Source organism: Coffea eugenioides, chromosome 2, assembly GCF_003713205.1.
Source record: "Coffea eugenioides isolate CCC68of chromosome 2, Ceug_1.0, whole genome shotgun sequence".
Lineage (NCBI taxonomy): Eukaryota > Viridiplantae > Streptophyta > Magnoliopsida > Gentianales > Rubiaceae > Coffea > Coffea eugenioides.
In genome coordinates this window covers 74,468,212-74,487,831 of record NC_040036.1, presented here as the reverse complement: position 1 = coordinate 74,487,831, position 19,620 = coordinate 74,468,212, and the positions used below count along the sequence as shown (strand labels likewise).

Below are 19,620 nucleotides of genomic sequence, written 5' to 3'. Positions count from 1 at the left end.
GAGGACAAAGAGTATTAACTATTCTACAGTTTCAAAAAAGACCAATTTTCAAATACAACTCAAAGAAAAAAAAAGGAAAAAAAAGGCAAAAGAAAGAAAGAAAGGGAGAAAAAGAACACATCCCGGTTTTTCTTTTTCTCTCTCTCTCTCCTGCGTTGCTATAACTGGCCCTTCATTTTCCTCTGAACATTCATCTTCTTCCCTTGACAAGCCTCTGTTTTTCTTTGACGTATAAGTATAAAAGATTCAAACTGGAAAGTGATATAGGCATGCATTGTGGCCGTTTTGGAGATTTGGGATGATGAAAGTTTAGGATTCTTGAATTGTTCTTGAGGTTTTTGATCAAGGATCAAGTTTTTCTTGCTGCAATTGAACAATGGCTACAGAGGAATTACTGGATTTTTCTGTGGCGTCAATGGTGGAGAACGTTCTTCATCAGCATGGAAAGAGGCTTAATGACATTGATTTGGCTTCAAGAAAGGCTGAGGAAGCTTGTATGATCATTTTCAAAATTCATGTCTTTATTGTATTCTGCACTCTATTTTTGTTCATTAATCTCCGTCTCTTTGTGTTTATCCTATCCATATTTTAATCTTCTTAAAAATGACGCGATTCTATTCTTGTGGGTTGTAATGCATTCTTTCCATGTATGAGGTGTATTTATGTGATCGTAAGTGTAACATTCACCTACCCGAATCAGCTTACTTTCTTTCACATGTACAAAAGATTTCAGTCGAATACTTGTGTTTCAGCATTGTCCATGTTATCATAGCTAATTGGGGTGGGGTGGACATTGGTTTGTGGATTCATCGTATTGTGCATGGTTTCTGTTTTTTGTGTGTTTGTTACCTGAGGATGTATAATGGTGTTGTAGCGTTGAGAAGATATGAAGCAGCTGGATGGTTGAGGAAGGCAGTTGGAGTTGTTGGGGGCAAAGATTTGCCGGCAGAGCCTTCAGAAGAAGATTTTAGACTCGGATTGCGAAGTGGGATAATACTTTGCAATGTTCTAAACAAGGTTCAGCCTGGTGCAGTCCAAAAAGTAGGATTAATTGAGCTTTTTAATTTGGTACGGTGTTATTTTTTGTTTGGTGGTTCAATGTGTTGATGAATTTTTTACTTTTCTCTTTGGCTATTAGGTAGTTGAAATGCCTTGTGATTCTGTTAATGTGCCTGATGGGGCTGCACTTTCAGCATACCAGTACTTTGAAAATGTGAGGAACTTTCTTGTAGCTATAGAGGAGATGGGGCTTCCTACATTTGAAGCCTCTGATTTGGAACAGGTATGTGGGTCATCTTTGCAGTTGCAGGCTACTACTTCTCAAAATACACGTAGGAGATAATCAATTTCTCCAATTTGATGCAAAATGCTCACATGAATTGCAATTTCACAATTATATGCTGCAAAATCCGTCATTTGCTTGGTCTTCCATGACAAATTTTCCCATGTGTTCAATACTTAGGGAGGGAAAGCCTCAAGAGTGGTGAATTGTGTACTAGCACTGAAGTCATATAGTGATTGGAAACAAGGAGGTGCAAATGGATCGTGGAAATTTGGAAATGTCAAAGCTGCCCCATCTGGAAAGCAATTTGTACTGAGAAATTCAGAACCATTCATGAATTCCGTATCAAGGACTTCGTCCATGAGTGACAAAACCCTTGATAGGTCATTGAGCGAGCAGTTATCATTCAGTGATCTAGGATTGGAAAACAGTGAAATGGTAAGTTAGTTTACCAAGTTGCAAATGTAATTTTCACTATGTTATACCGATAGCATGTAAATCTTCTTCTGCATTTTCATTTTCAGTGTAAAACTCCATCTCTAAACATGCTTGTCCGTGAACTTCTTTTGGATAAGAAGCAGGAAGATATCCCAATTGTAAGTCATTTTAAATCTTATTTATTGCTATCATCTAATTTTTTAGCAAAGGGTTTTCATCTGATAGGTTGATCAGGACGGCCTTGCTTTGCCTGTCTGAGCATTCAGTCATCATTGTTAACTAGTCTGCTTTTCTAATATAATTTTATGAGACAAGCACACTTGAAAAAAATGCAAAAATAGCATTTTTCTGACAAAATGATTTTATGAGATGTTAGCATGTCATATATTCTTTCTAGCTTTTGTTATTTGAGGATGTGAATCACTCCTCTTAGATCCCATGCCTGAGAGGAGAATTCTCACAGATCCAGATGAAGATGATGCGGCTGTAACCTAATAGACTAGCATCAATTGCTTTGATCCTTGACATGGTCATATCTTATGTCAATTTTTAATGAGTTTGTAGTATAAATATCCTTTGTGCCGGATTACCTTTCCTGTGTCACAGAGTCCACTTTAAAAGCACATTGACATTGTGAAGAATTTCTCCCTTGCATCTTTAGGTAAGGTAGATTTTACTTGCCAAGTGCGCTTTTTGAGATTGAAGATTTCCTCCATTTGTTACAGGTTGTGGAGAACATGCTAAGCAAAGTTATGGAGGAATTTGAGCACCGCTTAGCAACCCAAAATGGCCAGGTTAGCTGAACCTCTCTTCTTATTTCCACTGTAGATGACAATTATATTGCCTAAAAATTTTTTTGATGACTTGTTGATATTTTCTTATTTCTGTAACTTGTTATAATTGATCTTCTGTTATCTAGTCAAATAAATATTGATAGGTTTGAGTCTTTTGTGGTTTAGCAGATACAAGCATCTTTAAGAGAAAAGGCTGTTTCAGGTTCTTATGAATCTCCAATGATACCATCTCCTATGGAGGTATCCAATTTTTATCCCAATCTCATCTTATTTCCACTGTAGATGACAATTATATTGCCTAACAAATTTTTTGATGACTTGTTGACATTTTCTTATTTCTGTAAGTTGTTATAATTGATCTTCTGTTATCTAGTGAAATAAATATTGATAGGTTTGAGTCTTTTGTGGTTTAGCAGATACAAGCATCTTTAAGAGATAAGGCTGTTTCAGGTTCTTATGAATCTCCAATGATACCATCTCCTATGGAGGTATCCAATTTTTATCATATTTCCACAAATTCAATTGGAATTTTATAAGATAAATCTAATTGTAGGTTATCTAACTCATCTAGAACTGAATTTTTATGGATCTTATCTAAGATGGATCATGTGTTTGTTTCTGTTTTAATGGTTAAGATGGAAACTAGGACACCTCCTGAAATACTACACAAAAAATGCTGCGACAAAAAAGACACTGATGATGGAATATCAGACAACCAGAAACAGCCTAAACAGACACTGGTGAGGCAACTGAAGTTGGTTGAGAAGCAGCATACAGAGATTCAGGTGTGCTGCTGCATGACTGAATTCTGAAATACTTAATTGCTTGTGAGTTAAAGGTGCTTAGCATGATGATTTTGATTTTAAATAGGTATTGAAGTCTACCATCCAATCTACAAAAGCAGACCTAAACCTTCTGCAAATGAAGTATAATGAGGAAGTTAGCAACCTAGGTACATGGTCCGTTTCCTGCTGGTAGATATTTGTCGATAGAGATTGAGAAAAGAAACTATAAGTCACTGCACCATTTTCCTTTCCAGGGACGCACTTGCGCAGCCTAGCCCATGCTGCTTCAGGATATCAGAGAGTTCTTGAAGAAAATAGGAAGCTATACAATCAAGTGCAGGACCTCAAAGGTAATCATTTTAATATCTGGTTGAAGTTATATGCTTCATGGCAATACTTCTCTATACCATACAATGATTTCATTTCTGTACAGGAAATATTAGGGTTTATTGTCGAGTGAGACCTGTAAAAGGGCAATCTAATGAACTGAGCTCTGTGGACCACATAGATGATGGTAGTATTACAATAATTACCCCTTCCAAATATGGAAAAGAAGGGAGGAAATCATTCACTTTCAACAAGGCTTTTGGTCCATCTGCAAGCCAAGGTCACTAGGTTTCCAAATTTACATTCTTTACAGATCCTGTTTATAACCATTTTTTAGCACTAATTCTTTCTTTCATTTTCTGTGGATATATAAACAATATGCAGCGGAAGTATTTGCAGACACTCAACCTCTGATACGATCTGTCCTTGATGGTTATAATGTATGCATATTTGCTTACGGTCAAACAGGATCTGGGAAAACTCATACGATGGTTAGACTTTCTATGGTTACTGTGCTTGAAAGTTCAGGCATTTAATGCATCCATCTAGCACATTCTTTTCCTATAATTTGATAAACGCTACTTATTTGGTTTTGAACAGACCGGACCTGACGTTATTACAGAGAAAACCATGGGGGTGAACTACCGGGCATTGAGTGATTTATTTATGATCTCAGATCAAAGAAAAGATACGATTTCCTATGATATCTCAGTTCAGATGATTGAAATTTACAATGAGCAAGTCAGGGATCTTCTAGTGGCTGATGGTGTTAACAAAAGATATCCTTTCTATTACATGCTGGTGTCTTCAACTATTATTATTATTATCAACATAAGTTTTACTGATATTGTACTTGTGTCCTTAACTCCTACAAACATTAGAAATTCGAAACAGTTCGCAAAATGGTCTAAATGTTCCAGATGCAAATCTTGTGCCGGTAAAATCAACTTCTGGTGTCATTAGTCTGATGAACCTTGGACAGAAAAATCGTGCAGTTGGTTCCACAGCTATGAATGATCGCAGTAGTCGTTCTCACAGGTATAGACTTAAATTATTGATCATTCAACACAGTCCTTTGTTTATCCTGTTGGATGTGGAGGTTCATGCAATGTGCTCTGTGTTTCTTTTATGTGTGGTAATTAATTAAAAAGGAAGAGATTTAATGCTTTATCTATGTTTGTGGAGCAAGAAATCAATTGATACATTGAGTTTGGGAGTCTTCAGCTATCCTGGTCTGCATCTTTATCTTGCATCGGCTTAATTTTGCAGTTGTCTCACGGTTCATGTTCAAGGAAAAAACTTGTCGTCTGGTGCACTCCTTCGTGGTTGCATGCATCTTGTTGACCTGGCAGGAAGTGAAAGAGTTGACAAAACTGAGGCAGTGGGTGAACGATTGAAAGAGGCTCAACACATCAATAAGTCGCTTTCAGCACTAGGTGATGTGATTTCTTCTCTCGCCCAAAAGAATTCCCATGTTCCCTACAGGAACAGCAAACTCACACAGTTGCTGCAAGATTCACTTGGTAATTCTGTGGTATTCTAGTTTTTTCCCATAAAGCGGTTGTTTTATTTTTCCTTGCATAAATATAGCTATTGGCCTTCAAAATTTTCAGGAGGGCAAGCAAAGACATTAATGTTTGTTCACATCGCCCCTGAGCATGATGCTATTGGAGAAACGATCAGCACTCTTAAGTTTGCAGAACGGGTTTCTTCTGTTGAGCTTGGTGCTGCTCGAGCAAACAAAGAAAATTCTGATGTGAAGGAGCTAAAAGAACAGGTCTTCATTCTAACTTCTTTGAGTCCTTCTAAACCAACTCCCTCGTTAGTCCTCTCAGCCTTTTTAACAAAAGATCAGAGGAAGTTCTATCATTATTTCACTCATACAACTTGCTCAGAGCTACCACTGTTTCATTTCATTCATAAAACTTGCATAGAGCTACCACTGCTTTCATTCTTCTCTTATAAGTGGCAGTCACCTTCTTGTGGTTTTCATTTTTAGTTTCTCGCCAAAAGAAAATTTCCATTATGCTTTTTTTCTTCAGATTGCTAGCCTCAAGGCGGCTTTAGCAAGAAAGGAAGGAGAACCAGTGCGCCTTCAGTACTCAGGATCTAGCAGTCCAGAGAGATTCAGGTTGAAGTCTTCAGCTGGATCTTCACCTTCACGCTCTAGTTGGCAAAGTTCAAGTATCTCTGGTGATCATAAGCAACAGATAGAAGACATGGATAACCTAGAGGTATGAACTGAAAATTTTTTTCCTTATTGTCAATATTTTGGATTACTGGGCTGCTTGAATTTTTTTCAAGTTATTGGTTATTCATCCTGGAACAAGTTGCCATTTTTTTTCCCTGCAGGGGGAGGAGGAGTGTTGTCAGGGTCAAAACTGATAGTCTTTGTATATGCAGTTTCTGCACTACTTTCTTTTTCTTTTTTCTTTTGTCTTTAAAAATAGTTCTTCAAAAAATGTTTTATTTTTGGTGAAGCAATGCACTTAGTCTGCTGCAGGAGTTGTCTGCTGGTACATGGTTTAATGTGTTTGCTCACATCTACTCAGTCATTGTTTTCCTTTTCCCTTTATCCTTTTCCAAATGTGACCCCTGTCATCCTCGGCCCTTCTCTGTCTTTCTGTTTCATTCTTTGTTCCAGAAGCTGCAAATCGAACAATAACTTGCAAAGGCAACACAGCTTCGAAACCACCCCAGACAGGTTCTTAAAGTGATGGCAAATTTAAGAGACTTGAAGAATTTCTCAGAGGATTAGAAGATTACTTTTATTTATACACATTTCTAATCAATGCCAGTTGATGACATTGGAATTGAGGCTTGACAATTTGCAATCCTATCTGCAGATTATGAATAACTGTGCATCAAAGCCAAAAAGGAAAAGCTTAGATCTCCAGGACTTACTAATGAACTCGCCTCCTTGGCTACCTGTTGGAAGTCCTGGTCTGAAGGATGATGAGAAAGAACGTGATTGGGTGGACAAGGTTATGGTTATTAAGCAAGAAGGTGGAAGAAGAGATAACACGCTAGGATCATGGGAAGAAGAAAGTAGACAGCTACCCGACATGTTTTATCATAAACAGAACAGTAGAAATCAGATGGTTACAGATGATTCTGATGAGTTAGAAGCTACAACCAGTGATTCTTCTGAGCAGGATTTTCTTTGGCAACCCAATGTTCACAAAGTTACCAATGTGTCCAACAGCACAGGGTCAAAGTTAAAGAAACCTAGTCCAAAACAAGTGAAGAGCTCTCCAGAGATAAGGTATTGCAGCTAATTTTCTTTCCTGTTTCTCTTCACACTCCTATGACAGTCTTTCCTTTTTAAAATCTATTTCCACCCTTTTGGCCACTGGTTTGACCACTGAAATGAAAAGCCCCTTTAGAAAGCATATAGATGTTTCATTCCAAATCCAACTTCTTAAGCAGGAAATATATGATTATCAATTTTCAAATTAAGGAAGGCATAGTTGGTAACAAGACCAAATGTGATTGAGGGATTGAAGAAAACTTTTCCCTGGTGTTTATTGTGTCTTCAGAATTGTGCAATATTGGTCTAATTTGTATGTTTTGATGTTATTAGGAGTTTAATTCCTGCTCCACCATCAAGAAGACTTTCCAATGGGATTAATTCACCAATAACAAAGGCTGGGAAGCAAGCACTTTCCAGTGAGGCAAAAAGAAAAGCAGGGAACAGCAAGTGAGAAACGCGGTATGAGATTTGCTTTGGGGGCAATAGAAAGGGCTAAAAACAGCCATGCAGTTTCTCCGGAGGGATTTTGTTTCCTTGCTCTTTCCTTTCTCTTTTCGTGTTCACAAGCTTTCTGGTGTGGATTGCAAAGACAGAGACAGAAAGACAGGAAGATACATAGACAGAGAAATGACATGAAGTGGTAATAGAAACAGTTCCAGTAACTGGGAGTGTCCAGTGGTGATCTTGAAATTTTTGGTGCCCCACTGATGAGTGTGTTACATAGTTGTTTATAGTAGTTTTTCTTGATTTTCCTTCTGTAAATTTGCTGCCTTTCTTATTGGCTCCATAGCAGAAATGGGGAGAATATATGGATAAGAACAAAACTGATATAGAAATCATTTATGTCGTCTGTTCTTTACTCTCTTTTTCTGTTGTATGTACCATATTCAGCAAGATTGTTCGAGCAGGAGGGGAATAGGAGATGAGTAAACCACCAGGCATGGTTGGTGCATATTTCTGCATCTAGTTACAGCAGTTTTGCATTCATTGAGATAGATCATTGACCATGAGATTAATATTTTTTTAAAAAAAATCCAGAAAGCCAAATCTAATATATCACAAGTGGATAATAGACCTTCAAGCATGTAGTCCACCACTTCCATGATGTTAGGAAAAGCTCAATTGGTTTGAGTATGATTGTATCCCAAAAATTAGCAACTGAAAGCTGATGCCTAGAGACTGATTTAGAATGATGTATGATGAACATTTCAAAAAAAAAAAAAAAACCTCTGATATTAGGTATATGTTCCAAATAATCCAAAAAATTAACTATTGATCAAGTGTAAATCCATACCAAAAAAAGAAAAGAAAAATTAAAAACAAAGCCAGCATGGTTCCATCACGACCTCCGCCATTCATGGCCAATCATTCACGCCTGCAATTCTTGATTCCCTTTTCCTTTATTAGTTTGGATAATCCTTATGGGTTCGCCTGTCAAAGGCATATTCAAAGAGACTTTGGTTTAAGTACAATGCCTTTAAATTTGGTGTTGTTGTGATGTTTGGTAGTATATAAAATTAGTACTTGATTTCTTACCATTCCTTTATGACAATTTCATGATTTTTAATTTCTTTTCATTCTCATGATAATCTTCTTTTTACGACCGTGCATGTTTAGCATGTCATTAAAACCAGTGACGTAAAAAAATGGACAGTGATATAAATCAAATCGTGCTAAACGATTTTCAACAATCCGTTAATAAAATTTGCTTCTTATGAAAAGAAAAAGAAAAATCGGGGGTCAATGGAGTTGAAACTTGGGACTTCTACAATGCAATCAATTGAACAAGTAAGGCACCCCTTTTACATTTTTCCTATGTAATATATAGTTGTACTCTGTTATCTTCTCCTGCTTGTGGTTAATTTGTAGTGTTATTCAATTGTAATTTTCACCATCCATGACATAGTTTGTAAAATTATTAATTTATTTATAACTATCTTATTTTATCTTTATGGAGAAAGAGTTGTCCTAAGTGGAATTTTTTTTTCCACCCTTGTTTTGCCAGGAATGCACATAAATGTCCTCAAGTAAAAGGTGGAAGTAAAAGAGTTTGGCAAACTTCACCCAAATTTGGACATTTAAACGTTAGAATTAAGTTTTTATCCACTGTTAATGTAGTGAATTTTTTACACTAACAAGTGTAGATATATGTCACCTATGTAGAAAATGAATTTCAAATTTGAAATCACATTATGTGTCATACATCTAAACCCTCTCGTGTATACACTAACAGTGCATAAAAAAATTACTGCAAACGTTATCCCCCGAGATAAATTTTTTCCCCTTTACTAAAAATTGAAAAACTGGAAACTGCAGTTAACCCTTTTTACTAGTTAAAAAAAAAAGACTTTAGCTTTTCCTTTGCCTCAAAACAAGGAAGTTGAATCCTGCCAATCTGAAATTAAACTTCACAGTTCAATCAACAGTTCCAGACGATTTCACAGATTGAAAACATTTGGTTTTAGAACATTTCACGAAATGCATTAAAAATGAAAATGAATAAAAAAAATTGAAATTCGTGACCCGGAAATTATTTTGGAATTATAAAATGTCTGACAACTCAGAAATGCATTACCAACTCCTAAATGTGTGATCAAGGATGGAGTTTAAAGATAAACAACTAGAAATCATAATATTAATATCACTAATTAATATGAAGTAGACCAACCTTGGGGGACTGGGAGAACATGCAATGTATACAAAAATCATGCTAATTGTCAAAGAATACATACATTTGAGGAACTGAACCGTCACAATGAATATTAGACATTCCAATTATTAGTACTAATAGATTGGAGATATTTGGGATTGCAGGCCGGCCTGTTGACGAGGATTTGGTGTCAAATGATTCGGAATTAATGCACTACACTTGTTGGTTTGGTAGACGGCATTATGAACATTTGAGGTTGTTGTGAATAAAAAAATTATAGAGATTGCTCTCTGTATAGATAATGCAATGAAGACTTTGAGCTCAATTAAATTGCATCTCTGCTCCACTGTGAATTGATGACACTTTGTTCATTTTCTCTTATATTTGAGGTTTTTGCCATTTCGAGACAGAAAAAATGTCTCGAAAGCCATTTGAGCTTAATTTTGATGACATTTTGAGCTTAATTTCGAGACAGAAAAAAAATTGATGACATTTTGAGCTTAATTGTTTGGAAAGCCATTTTTCGTGAACATATTTTCTAATCATCTTTTTATCGAATACATATCAAATCACTATATACATTTTCTACAAAAACTCCAAAAAATTGCAATCCAAATAGGCAAATTATTTTTTAGAAGGTGAACAAAAGGGTTCCGAAAGAAAAAACAAAAAAGGGACCAAAAGGGATTTATCTCTTGTTTCAAGATCAATACAAAATCATTCAACACTTATTCTCTTTAATTTTAATAAACCAAAAAATTCTTTCATAGATGTGGATTGCATCATCGTCACAAGTGGTACCATGTTGTGTTTAGAAGAATTTGTGTAGTTTGGTAATGGAAGTCATTATTGATGCAAGAGCTTGCTTTTGCCATCTTTCATAGTATCGTATGCTAAAACATTAAAATTAGACTAATCATTTGGCCGGTTATATTCCTTCAAAGTGTCTTCGAGGTTGTGTTGGTTTACCAAAGAAAATTGAAATATTGCTACATGGCTCTACTTTGTCTACCTTAAGTATCAAGTTCATCTTATATTACCTCAACTTTATCAGGTACTTAAAGATTGGAAAAACTTTGCTGCTTGGATTCAAGAGTTTTTCAAATACTATTTTTAAAATTTTTAAAAAGTACTCTAAAAAGTAGTCTAAATTTTTTTTAATGTTTAAAAAATATCTCAAAATATATTCTAAAAACTCTTCTACTTTTAAATATCCCAAAATATTTTCTAAAAATATTTCAAAACATACTATAGAAACTCTGCTACAATAAAATTTTTTTGAAACACCTTCAAAAATAACTAATCCAAACGGATGCGTTACGCATCAAGAAGGTATATGGTTGGCTTGTATAGAAAGTGGAATCCATGAAGGACATTTTGTCGTCCAAATGGGGTTGCATGGCACTTAAGTCCGACCATTTCGTACAGAAAGCAGGATCTAATCATTGTTTACAAGAAGTTTATGTATCTTATCAGCATGATTCCGTATCAGTTCAACCAATTAGCTTCTAATGTCTTGGGAACCCATCAACTCTGATATTGACATGACTAGGGCCAGGTTAGTGAATTTTTGTGTAGGAAAATTTACCTCTCATGGTTTTTATTATATGTTACTTGACTCGATTATTCCTCCAGTAGAGCTCAAATGAATTTTTATCAAATCGAATCCAAATAGTATGATGTTTTTATATATAAATATCAAATTTTATGCTAATCGAGCTAACCTGGAGTTTAGTTCTAAAGTTTAACCAACACAAAATGATATCCATGTTTGGTTTAATTAGTTAGCGAGCCAAATTCGAACAAATTTTTATTGGGCTAAGTTTTATTTTTAGTATCAAATAATTTGGTGCATCTTTCAATCGTATAATCTTTTTTATTTATTTTTTGTCTTTCAAGACGTATGGATTTAAGTTATTTAAAATGACAGTCACATATAATGGTAAGTGATAGGAGACAAGATTTGAACCCTTGACCTCCCACCCCATCAAGCCTTAAAGGCTTTGGTGGTCGGGTTGTTGCTTTCAACCGTATGATCCACAATTATGATTTCAATACACCAGATAACTCATTCAAATTGTAACTGACCCTCACACTTACTGTTTGAGTTCACAATAGTGAAAAATACTAGTAAAAATTTAAATAGAATTCAAAAATAGTAAAACTCAAAAATCCTTGTTCCCACGTCGGTGGTGATAAGTATGTGTGTGTAGGATTTAAGATCCTCAGGTTTACTCATAAGTTAGTAATTGCCTTTTGAGTAAACTTCTGGAGTTATCTTAGATTCTGGGTATGGGTATGTGTGTTTATTATCTATTGTTGAAAGTAAAACTCGAACTATCACAAACGCCCAAATGGTCAGATGTTACTTCTGTGTATGAATATGTAGTCGTTGGTTGGTGTTATCGCCACAGCAATAATAACGTAAATGTCAGGACAAATTTTTTTAATACCTATTAATAACCTTGTCACAGCAGTAATTATGGTCAATTCTTGTAAAGGTGATTAGTGATATGGACATTGAAAACAATATTGCTGTGGCAATAAAACTTGGCTAATAACAATGGGTTGACTAACGGCTGTCCTTAAGGTAATTGTTAACACAAATAATATTCATCTAACCTACCATATATATATATGCTAAAAATTATTATCCTCCATTGTATTTATATACTTTCTCAATTTAATCTTGCACACCCTCTCTTGTATTTATTTATTTTTTCTAATTAATTTTAGATTTTAAAAAATATAACACCTGAAATATATCTTAACGAGTGCCCTATGAATACCTGTTAGACAAACCAAATAACAAAATATCATTTTTTTCCTCTAACTTTTTCAATGGGGGAGGGGCTTATAGCAATATCATTTGCTGTAGTTTTCAAAAATATTAGGAAAGAGATTTTCCATAAAAAATCTCTACGTTTTCAGTGAATACATTTTCTAATCACCTTTTTATTTCACAGAAATCAAATCGCTACATTACATTTTCTACAAAAACTTCAGAAAATTGCAATCCAAACACGACCAACATTTAAAGGGAGAAAGATATTAAATATTCACTTATATATTTGCCATAATTTGGGTGAATTAATTTGTTTAAGGGTATATTTAACGAGTATTTATTAAATAGAGTTTAGTATTGATATTTTGAAAAAATAGAGAGTTATAGGAAAAGTATAAAAATGCAAAGATATGGTAATAATAATTGGCTTAGTGACTATAGTTGAGGTCTCAAGATCTAAAGATCATGAGTTCGAATCTCTTGTCTCTCTTTATTTATTAAATCTCACTTCTGTCATATTAAGAAAGAAACAAATACAGGGCAATAATTTGTAATAGGTGCACTTACATAATAATTTAGATATGTTAGTTTTTACTAGACAGGAAAGGGGCCAGTGCGGTTGGAACCTAGTATGGTTCGATTGTTATACTTTTTACATTATTTGATATACAATTCCATTGCATTATTCTATTTGAGGTAAAAGTGATGTACATGAATAGAGGAAAATCTTATACTAAGCGACAAAAGTAAATTAATGGATAACTCACCTTCTTGATTTTAGAATTTCCACGTTTGTATTTATTGGTTACGAATGTGGTGAGTTGCTTTTTATAAATAGACTCATGAATAAAAAATTTGACATATATTTAGTACAATTTTATCCTATATTTATACACTAAAAATTTAAACATATACTCCCTCCCTTTTTTTATAACTGACGTTTAAGAAATTTGCTCTAGTGTACTTTTATCTGTCGTTTTATTATCCCCATACAGTATTAATTATTTTTTCACAATTTTACCCTTTTATCTCTCTTTTCCAATACAGGATTCTTAATTACTACTTTTGGCCTAGTAAAACAGCACCATTTATTACTCTAGTGAGAGAAAATATGGGTGAATTGGATAATTAATGAGGGTACAAAAGGAAAGTAGTGTACAGATTTAAGCAATGAAAAACTTTTCTTAATTGGTGTGCAAAACCTTAAACATCAGTTATAAAAAAAGGAAGGGAGTATATGATTAGACGAAACCTTATAAAACACAATTATGCTGTGTACTTGTCTTCCACCAGACGCCTGTTAGAAAATCCCGCCTTCCACAAAATTCCATGACAGCCTTAGAATACTCCGGTCCCGGCAGGTGGACTTCAACATCATCTCAATCAACCACCATTAGCAATTCTCTCTCATAATCTCAATCTTTTTGTTTTGATAAAAGAAAATTGTATCAACAGATTGCTTGAAATCATCCAACATGATTTGATTTATATTATTATCTTAATGACGGGTTAAATATGTAATAAAAATTACATATTTACAATTTAATATATAGAATAAATTTGAAAAAAATTACTAATAAAACTTAAAAAATACAATAATTTTCATAATTGTCTTCTAATAGATAAATCGCTACAATTATCTTCTGTGCATATTGTAATCACCAGATTCTCTAGTTTTAAAAAGATCATTACAACAAAATCTCATTAAAGATCGTGTTTTCATATTTAAAAAAGAAATTCTACTCTTATATCATTATTGCTCAACAAATTACTATAACTCCAAGAAATTTTATATGCTTATTGTTTTTTTTTAACCAAAAATTTAAAGCTTCTAGCCAAAAATTTGTTTGAGAAAATTTTTATTTAGTAATTTTCTCAAAAAGTTAATGCCTTGTTTGGAAAGCCATTTTCCACCAAAAAATTTATAAATTTTTCGTGAATATATTTTTCAATCATCTTTTTATCTCATATATATCAAATATTACAGCACATTTTTTACAAAACTTCAAAAAATTGCAATCCAAATAGGAGATAAATACATCAACATGTATCAATGATCAATGATGAGGGGATCATAGTCCATTTTACCGAAAAGAATATTTTGATTTGAGACAAGGAAAAAAGACATAGGTGTGTTTGATAAAAGTGAAATCTAAAAATTGAAATCTAAAGTCTGAATCTATTAAATTATTAAATCATTAATTTTAAATCAAATACATTTGAATGTATATCATTTTCAATGATATGTAAATAGTTTCTCACTTATTTTTAGAAGCAAATTTTGCCTAGAAAATTCAGTGTTACTTAATTAATTCAGATGTTCAATTTTTGGTTATCAAATGCGTCTGAATATATTAAAATCTGAATCCATTAGAATTAAATATTAAATCAGGTTATTAAACATGGCCATACATACAAGAAAGAAAAGCAAATTAAACTTGGAGATGGACTTTTAATAGTAGCATAAAGGAGTCTAATTAAGTCCACACTCTTGCCTTTCAAGCATATAATTTTTTTTATATTTGTAGGTTTAGATTATACCACCTAACATGAATTTAAATTTGAGTTTCAAATCATGCACATGTGACATACATTTAAAATCACTAGTGTAAAAAAATCACTACACAATTGGTACATAAAAATTAATCCTTACCATATGGATTTGTTTAACAAGATTGAAATTGTGTCTAAATTCAACTTATTTATTCTTTAAGCTAAAGTTAATTAATTTGAATTATTTACATATGAATTATCGATTTTTTTTACACGTATAAGTCGAGCTCATAGTATGTTGTTTTATAAGGGATTAGTTTGAACGAGTTTTTACTTTTTAGTAATTTATTGCTCTTTTAACTTCAATTAAGACACAAATGTCATTTTCCAATCCCTCCCCCCCCCCCCCCCACACACACACCCCTCCCCCAAAAAAAAAAGAAAAAGAAAACAAGTTATCCAAAAAATTTTTTAAAAACATATATGTCATAATCTAAATAACACTTGGGTTGGGTCCATCAATTCCCTCCTTTTTTCTTTCACATTATATATTTTTCGTGCCCAATCTCCGCGTCTTCTCCTCGTCTCTAGATTTTTTCTCTCGCCCAACCCAAATCAAATCACAGATTCAGCTCAGCTCAGCTCAGCTCAGCTTAGCACTCCTCTTGGACACAAAAATACAACCCAGTCACACGCTCTCTCCTCTCTCTCTCTCTCTCTCTCTCTCTCTCACACACACACACACACTCTATCTAGGGTTTCCAAATTTCCCCAAATCCAGTCCACCCCATACATTCTACTAATCTGGTACTGGTACTGCAGTTTCCACCATCTTCCAGATGTTGCTCTCTATTTCCTTCTCAATTTGATTTCCCCTCAATGCCTTCTCTGTAAGTGTAGGCTCTCTCTCTCTCTCTCCCCTGATGTCCTTCTTTACACATTTTTGTATTTTTCCATACAAAATTTCCTTTTCTCTTTTTGTTATTTGGTGTTTCCAAAAGATTCATATGATTTATGAAGGTAATGTAGGAGTATATGAGATTGATGTATGACTGTTGATTGAAGAATTAAGCTCTCATTGTAATTAATCTGTTGATCTGTGTGCTGGGTTTTGCTTAATTCCTTGTCTTTTGTAAAATGCTTCTCAATTGTTCGATGATTTGGTTCAAAGAAAATGAATTTTTGAGTTTTGTGATTTATAGTCTATTTTTTTTTGGGTTAATAGGGTGGGGACAATGAGGCTTTGGCACTATTGGGACGAAAAATAGAATGAGTAAAGCGGAGATTTCGAAGATGAAGCAAAAGCCACCACTTGTTCCTCTTGGGGCTCTGATTGGTCGTGAGCTCAGGAATGAGAAGGTGGAGAAGCGCACTGTCAAGTATGGGCAGACTGCTCTGGCCAAAAAAGGGGAGGACTATTTTTTGATCAAGCCAGATTGTCAGAGAGTTGTGGACAATCAGTCGACTTCTTTCTCGGTTTTTGCGGTAATTACCAACTTTTATTAATTTTTTTTTAAAGAGTGTATGACTTTGGTAAATGGGGTTGCTGATTGTGTGCCTTCTGTTTGGTAGATTTTCGATGGCCATAATGGTATATCGGCTGCTATCTTTGCGAAAGAGAATTTGTTGAAAAATGTTTTGAGTGCTATACCTGAAGGACTTGGTGGGGAGGAGTGGCTTCAAGCCCTTCCTCGTGCATTGGTTGCTGGGTTTGTGAAAACTGATATAGAATTTCGGCAAGGAGGTAGGTATCATTTTATACCTACTATTAGATTTTTGGAGGATCTGTCCTGTTTTACCTTGATGGGTTTCTCAGTTTTCGGCGATTGATATGTATAACAGGTGAGAAATCAGGAACAACTGTTACATTTGTTGTGATTGATGGGTGGACTGTGACTGTTGCATCTGTTGGAGATTCTAGGTGCATATTGGATACACAAGGTGGTGTGGTTTCTCTTTTAACAGGTAACCATAGATTGGAAGAAAATGCTGAAGAACGAGAGCGTGTTACTGCTAGTGGTGGTGAAGTTGGCAGGCTTAATGTTGGGGGAAATGAGGTACGGGCGATATGTTAGTTATTTGGCATTGAAATAGGTTATAGCTGACAAATTTAGTCAACCGAATGATCCATTTGGAATCAAAACTTCTTGTTGGTATCTAGGTTGGTCCATTGCGATGCTGGCCAGGTGGATTGTGTCTTTCCAGGTCAATTGGTGACACGGATGTTGGAGAATTCATTGTACCTGTTCCTCATGTTAAGCAAGTGAAGGTTTGTATTTGTTGGAAAATCATTTTTCTTATTTGTTAGTATGTTTCTTAACCATACTTCCTTTGGTTGTCAGCTTTCCAGTGCTGGAGGAAGACTTATAATTGCCTCTGATGGTATATGGGATGCATTGTCATCTGATCAGGCTGCGCAGTCTTGCCGGGGCTTGCCAGCCGATCTTGCTGCAAAATTAGTTGTTAAGGTGATGTGAGATGGAGATTTTTTTTTTTCCATTATTTGAAGTTCTTTTCTCTTTCACTTAGTTCTTTGTACTAATTCTTGCTTACTTTTGACATTCAGGAGGCTCTTAGGTCACGAGGTCTGAAGGATGATACTACCTGCTTGGTTGTTGATATTATTCCTTATGATCACCCTGTCTTGCCTCCTACTCCTAAAAAGAAACATACACTTCTTAATTCACTTTTCTTTGGGAAGAGGTCCGAGAATTCTATGAACAAAGGAAGTAGTAAGCTCTCTGCCGTTGGGGCTGTGGAGGAATTGTTTGAAGAAGGCTCTGCAATGCTTGCAGAAAGGTACTGAAGTTTCCTTTTCATGTAAGCCTTATGAAATGAGAGTAGGATGTTTAATTTTATCCAAATGAAGAGACACCTAGCATGCAGAAGTTAAGGTTTAATTATAAGTGCATGTTGTAGGTGCAGGATCTTTTGTGTTGGTAATCCTTATTACTACTCAATTTTCATTTTTGCTGGAGCACATATTATTTAAAGGTGCCTAGGTGCTTAGGAGTACATTGTGCTCTGGTTTTGGTTTCATGATGGAACCTATAGATGAGGGCAAGCTGGGTGACCAATACTATATCACATATTGTCTCTGCTCTTTATTAATACGAAGATAATTGTGTTCAATACCTCAATAACTCTAATGGAGGACGATGACATTATTGTTGAGCCGTCAAAATCTAGCAGTGCCTACAGGCTATTGTTGAACTTCTGTTACATAGGGTGTATAGAACCTTATGTGTCATTCCTTCTTCTTAGGCCTCATTCAAATTTTACTTTCTTTGGATATAGAAGTGTGGATCTTCTCTTGCATTCAGAAGCTTAAAAGTATGGTTTGTCTATCATCTTTTCTTTGGACTGCTGAAAAATATGCCCAGAATTTGATGATACAGAAGGTTTGCATACTCTATTTTTAGCTCCGGTGTGGTCTGGTTGGCTTCAAAAGTGCTATCCTGCAACGGATGATCAAATGCACAAACTCTTCATTATTGCGTTTTGGGTTAAACTGCCCCATGATTGCATTTGAAGTTGTCCTAACTTACTGGCTGTTGCTGAGCTAAAAGTTCTAATTTAAAAGTGCTATTTAATGCTGGTTTCCTTTCTCTGAAGCTGGGTAGTAAATTGATGACTTCTCAGAGGGTGGATGAGTTGATATTCTTGGGAATTTTTATGAATTGAGGATGGAAAAATGCCACTATTCTTCCTTGTTGATAATTTTTACAGAAGTCTGTTTAATTGTCTTTGTATTGATGCCTGGCAAATGATTTTTTGTGAATGATAGACCTGAAGTGTCAATCTGTTTCTGGTTTTGCTATTTGTTCCAACTCCACACTTGGTGGGCTACTGAGTTTTTATCTCGTGGAGATGCATGTACGTCCTCAAACATATAGCTGCTTTAATTGATGCAAAACTATATTTCCCCCCAATCCTGAGTTAAAAGGCCACATGTGTCATGTTGCGTTATGCCTGTTTTTTAAACTCTGTTCATCTTGACTACATGCAGGTTAGGTAAGGATTTTCCTTTGAACTCAAATTCTGGGCTGTTCAAATGTGCGATATGCCAAGTGGATCAGCAGCCGGGTGATGGCTTATCTGTTAATTCAGGGCCTTTTTTCTCACCTGGATCAAAGCCATGGGAAGGGCCCTTCCTTTGTGCAACCTGTCGTAAGAAGAAGGATGCCATGGAAGGAAAAAGGCCCAGTAAACCCGCGATAACTGCTTAATCCGGTAATGAAGTATATATAGATATATTTTTTCTCTGGCAATGTGAGCTCTCATGGTTACTCTGCCATGGATATTGTTATAGTTTCATGTAAGAAATGCTGTAGCGATATAGTGAGTCGGTAGGTGTTCCGGAGAGTGGTAGAAGTTTGTGATTGTTCTGGTTGTGCTTGGCTGTTGGACTAACTGACCTTGACAGACATACTAATAGATATGATTGTGGTAATCGGAACACTAATTGCTTGAATTTGTGTATTTAAAGGATGAAGTGTCGAAATGCTATGTCTTGCAGTTTCTCTATTTTTTTTTTCTTGCATCTGTCATTCATATTAGAATGTTCACACTATGCTTCCAGTGGTCGTTACCATGCTTAATACATCTATTAAAATCTACTCGGAAGTAAACAAAAACAGCTCTCTCATAATTAAAGTCTCCTATACCTTCCAGGACTAAATCCTTTTTGCTCTCTTGCTTTCTCTGTCTGCGTTGGTGGATTAGTAGCCACCTTATTTTCTACGCCACTATCATCATCAACTTGTAAGCATGTCTTCAGTTTGGATGTCCATCTTGTATAGCGTTGTACTCC

General features: G+C 35.0%; 2 protein-coding genes across 3 annotated transcripts; both read left to right on the top strand.

Annotated features, from left to right (window-relative positions):
• Window positions 1–376: 376 nt before the first annotated feature.
• On the top strand, window positions 377–7,683 carry LOC113760255 (kinesin-like protein KIN-14F). The gene is made up of 20 exons (XM_027302812.1): window positions 377–494; window positions 875–1,041; window positions 1,139–1,282; window positions 1,463–1,720; window positions 1,807–1,878; window positions 2,446–2,514; window positions 2,683–2,754; window positions 2,931–3,002; window positions 3,114–3,299; window positions 3,385–3,466; window positions 3,554–3,649; window positions 3,733–3,906; window positions 4,011–4,117; window positions 4,227–4,392; window positions 4,508–4,664; window positions 4,896–5,149; window positions 5,240–5,403; window positions 5,669–5,860; window positions 6,473–6,891; window positions 7,210–7,683. Exons 1-20 carry the CDS (start codon window positions 377–379, stop codon window positions 7,328–7,330), a joined length of 3,090 nt encoding a protein of 1,029 aa, XP_027158613.1. The 3' UTR covers window positions 7,331–7,683.
• Window positions 7,684–15,402: 7,719 nt separating this feature from the next.
• Window positions 15,403–19,334, top strand: LOC113761259 (probable protein phosphatase 2C 5). 2 transcript variants are annotated; one of them, XM_027304158.1, is made up of 8 exons: window positions 15,403–15,697; window positions 16,033–16,292; window positions 16,380–16,551; window positions 16,650–16,864; window positions 16,969–17,076; window positions 17,150–17,275; window positions 17,374–17,606; window positions 18,817–19,334. In XM_027304158.1, the coding sequence occupies exons 2-8, from the start codon at window positions 16,077–16,079 to the stop codon at window positions 19,034–19,036; spliced, it is 1,290 nt and encodes a 429-aa protein (XP_027159959.1). In that variant the 5' UTR covers window positions 15,403–15,697; window positions 16,033–16,076; the 3' UTR covers window positions 19,037–19,334. The 2 variants fall into 2 exon arrangements, with proteins under 2 accessions (XP_027159959.1, XP_027159960.1); XM_027304159.1 differs by having other exon boundaries at window positions 15,403–15,703.
• The last annotated feature ends 286 nt before the right edge of the window (window positions 19,335–19,620 follow it).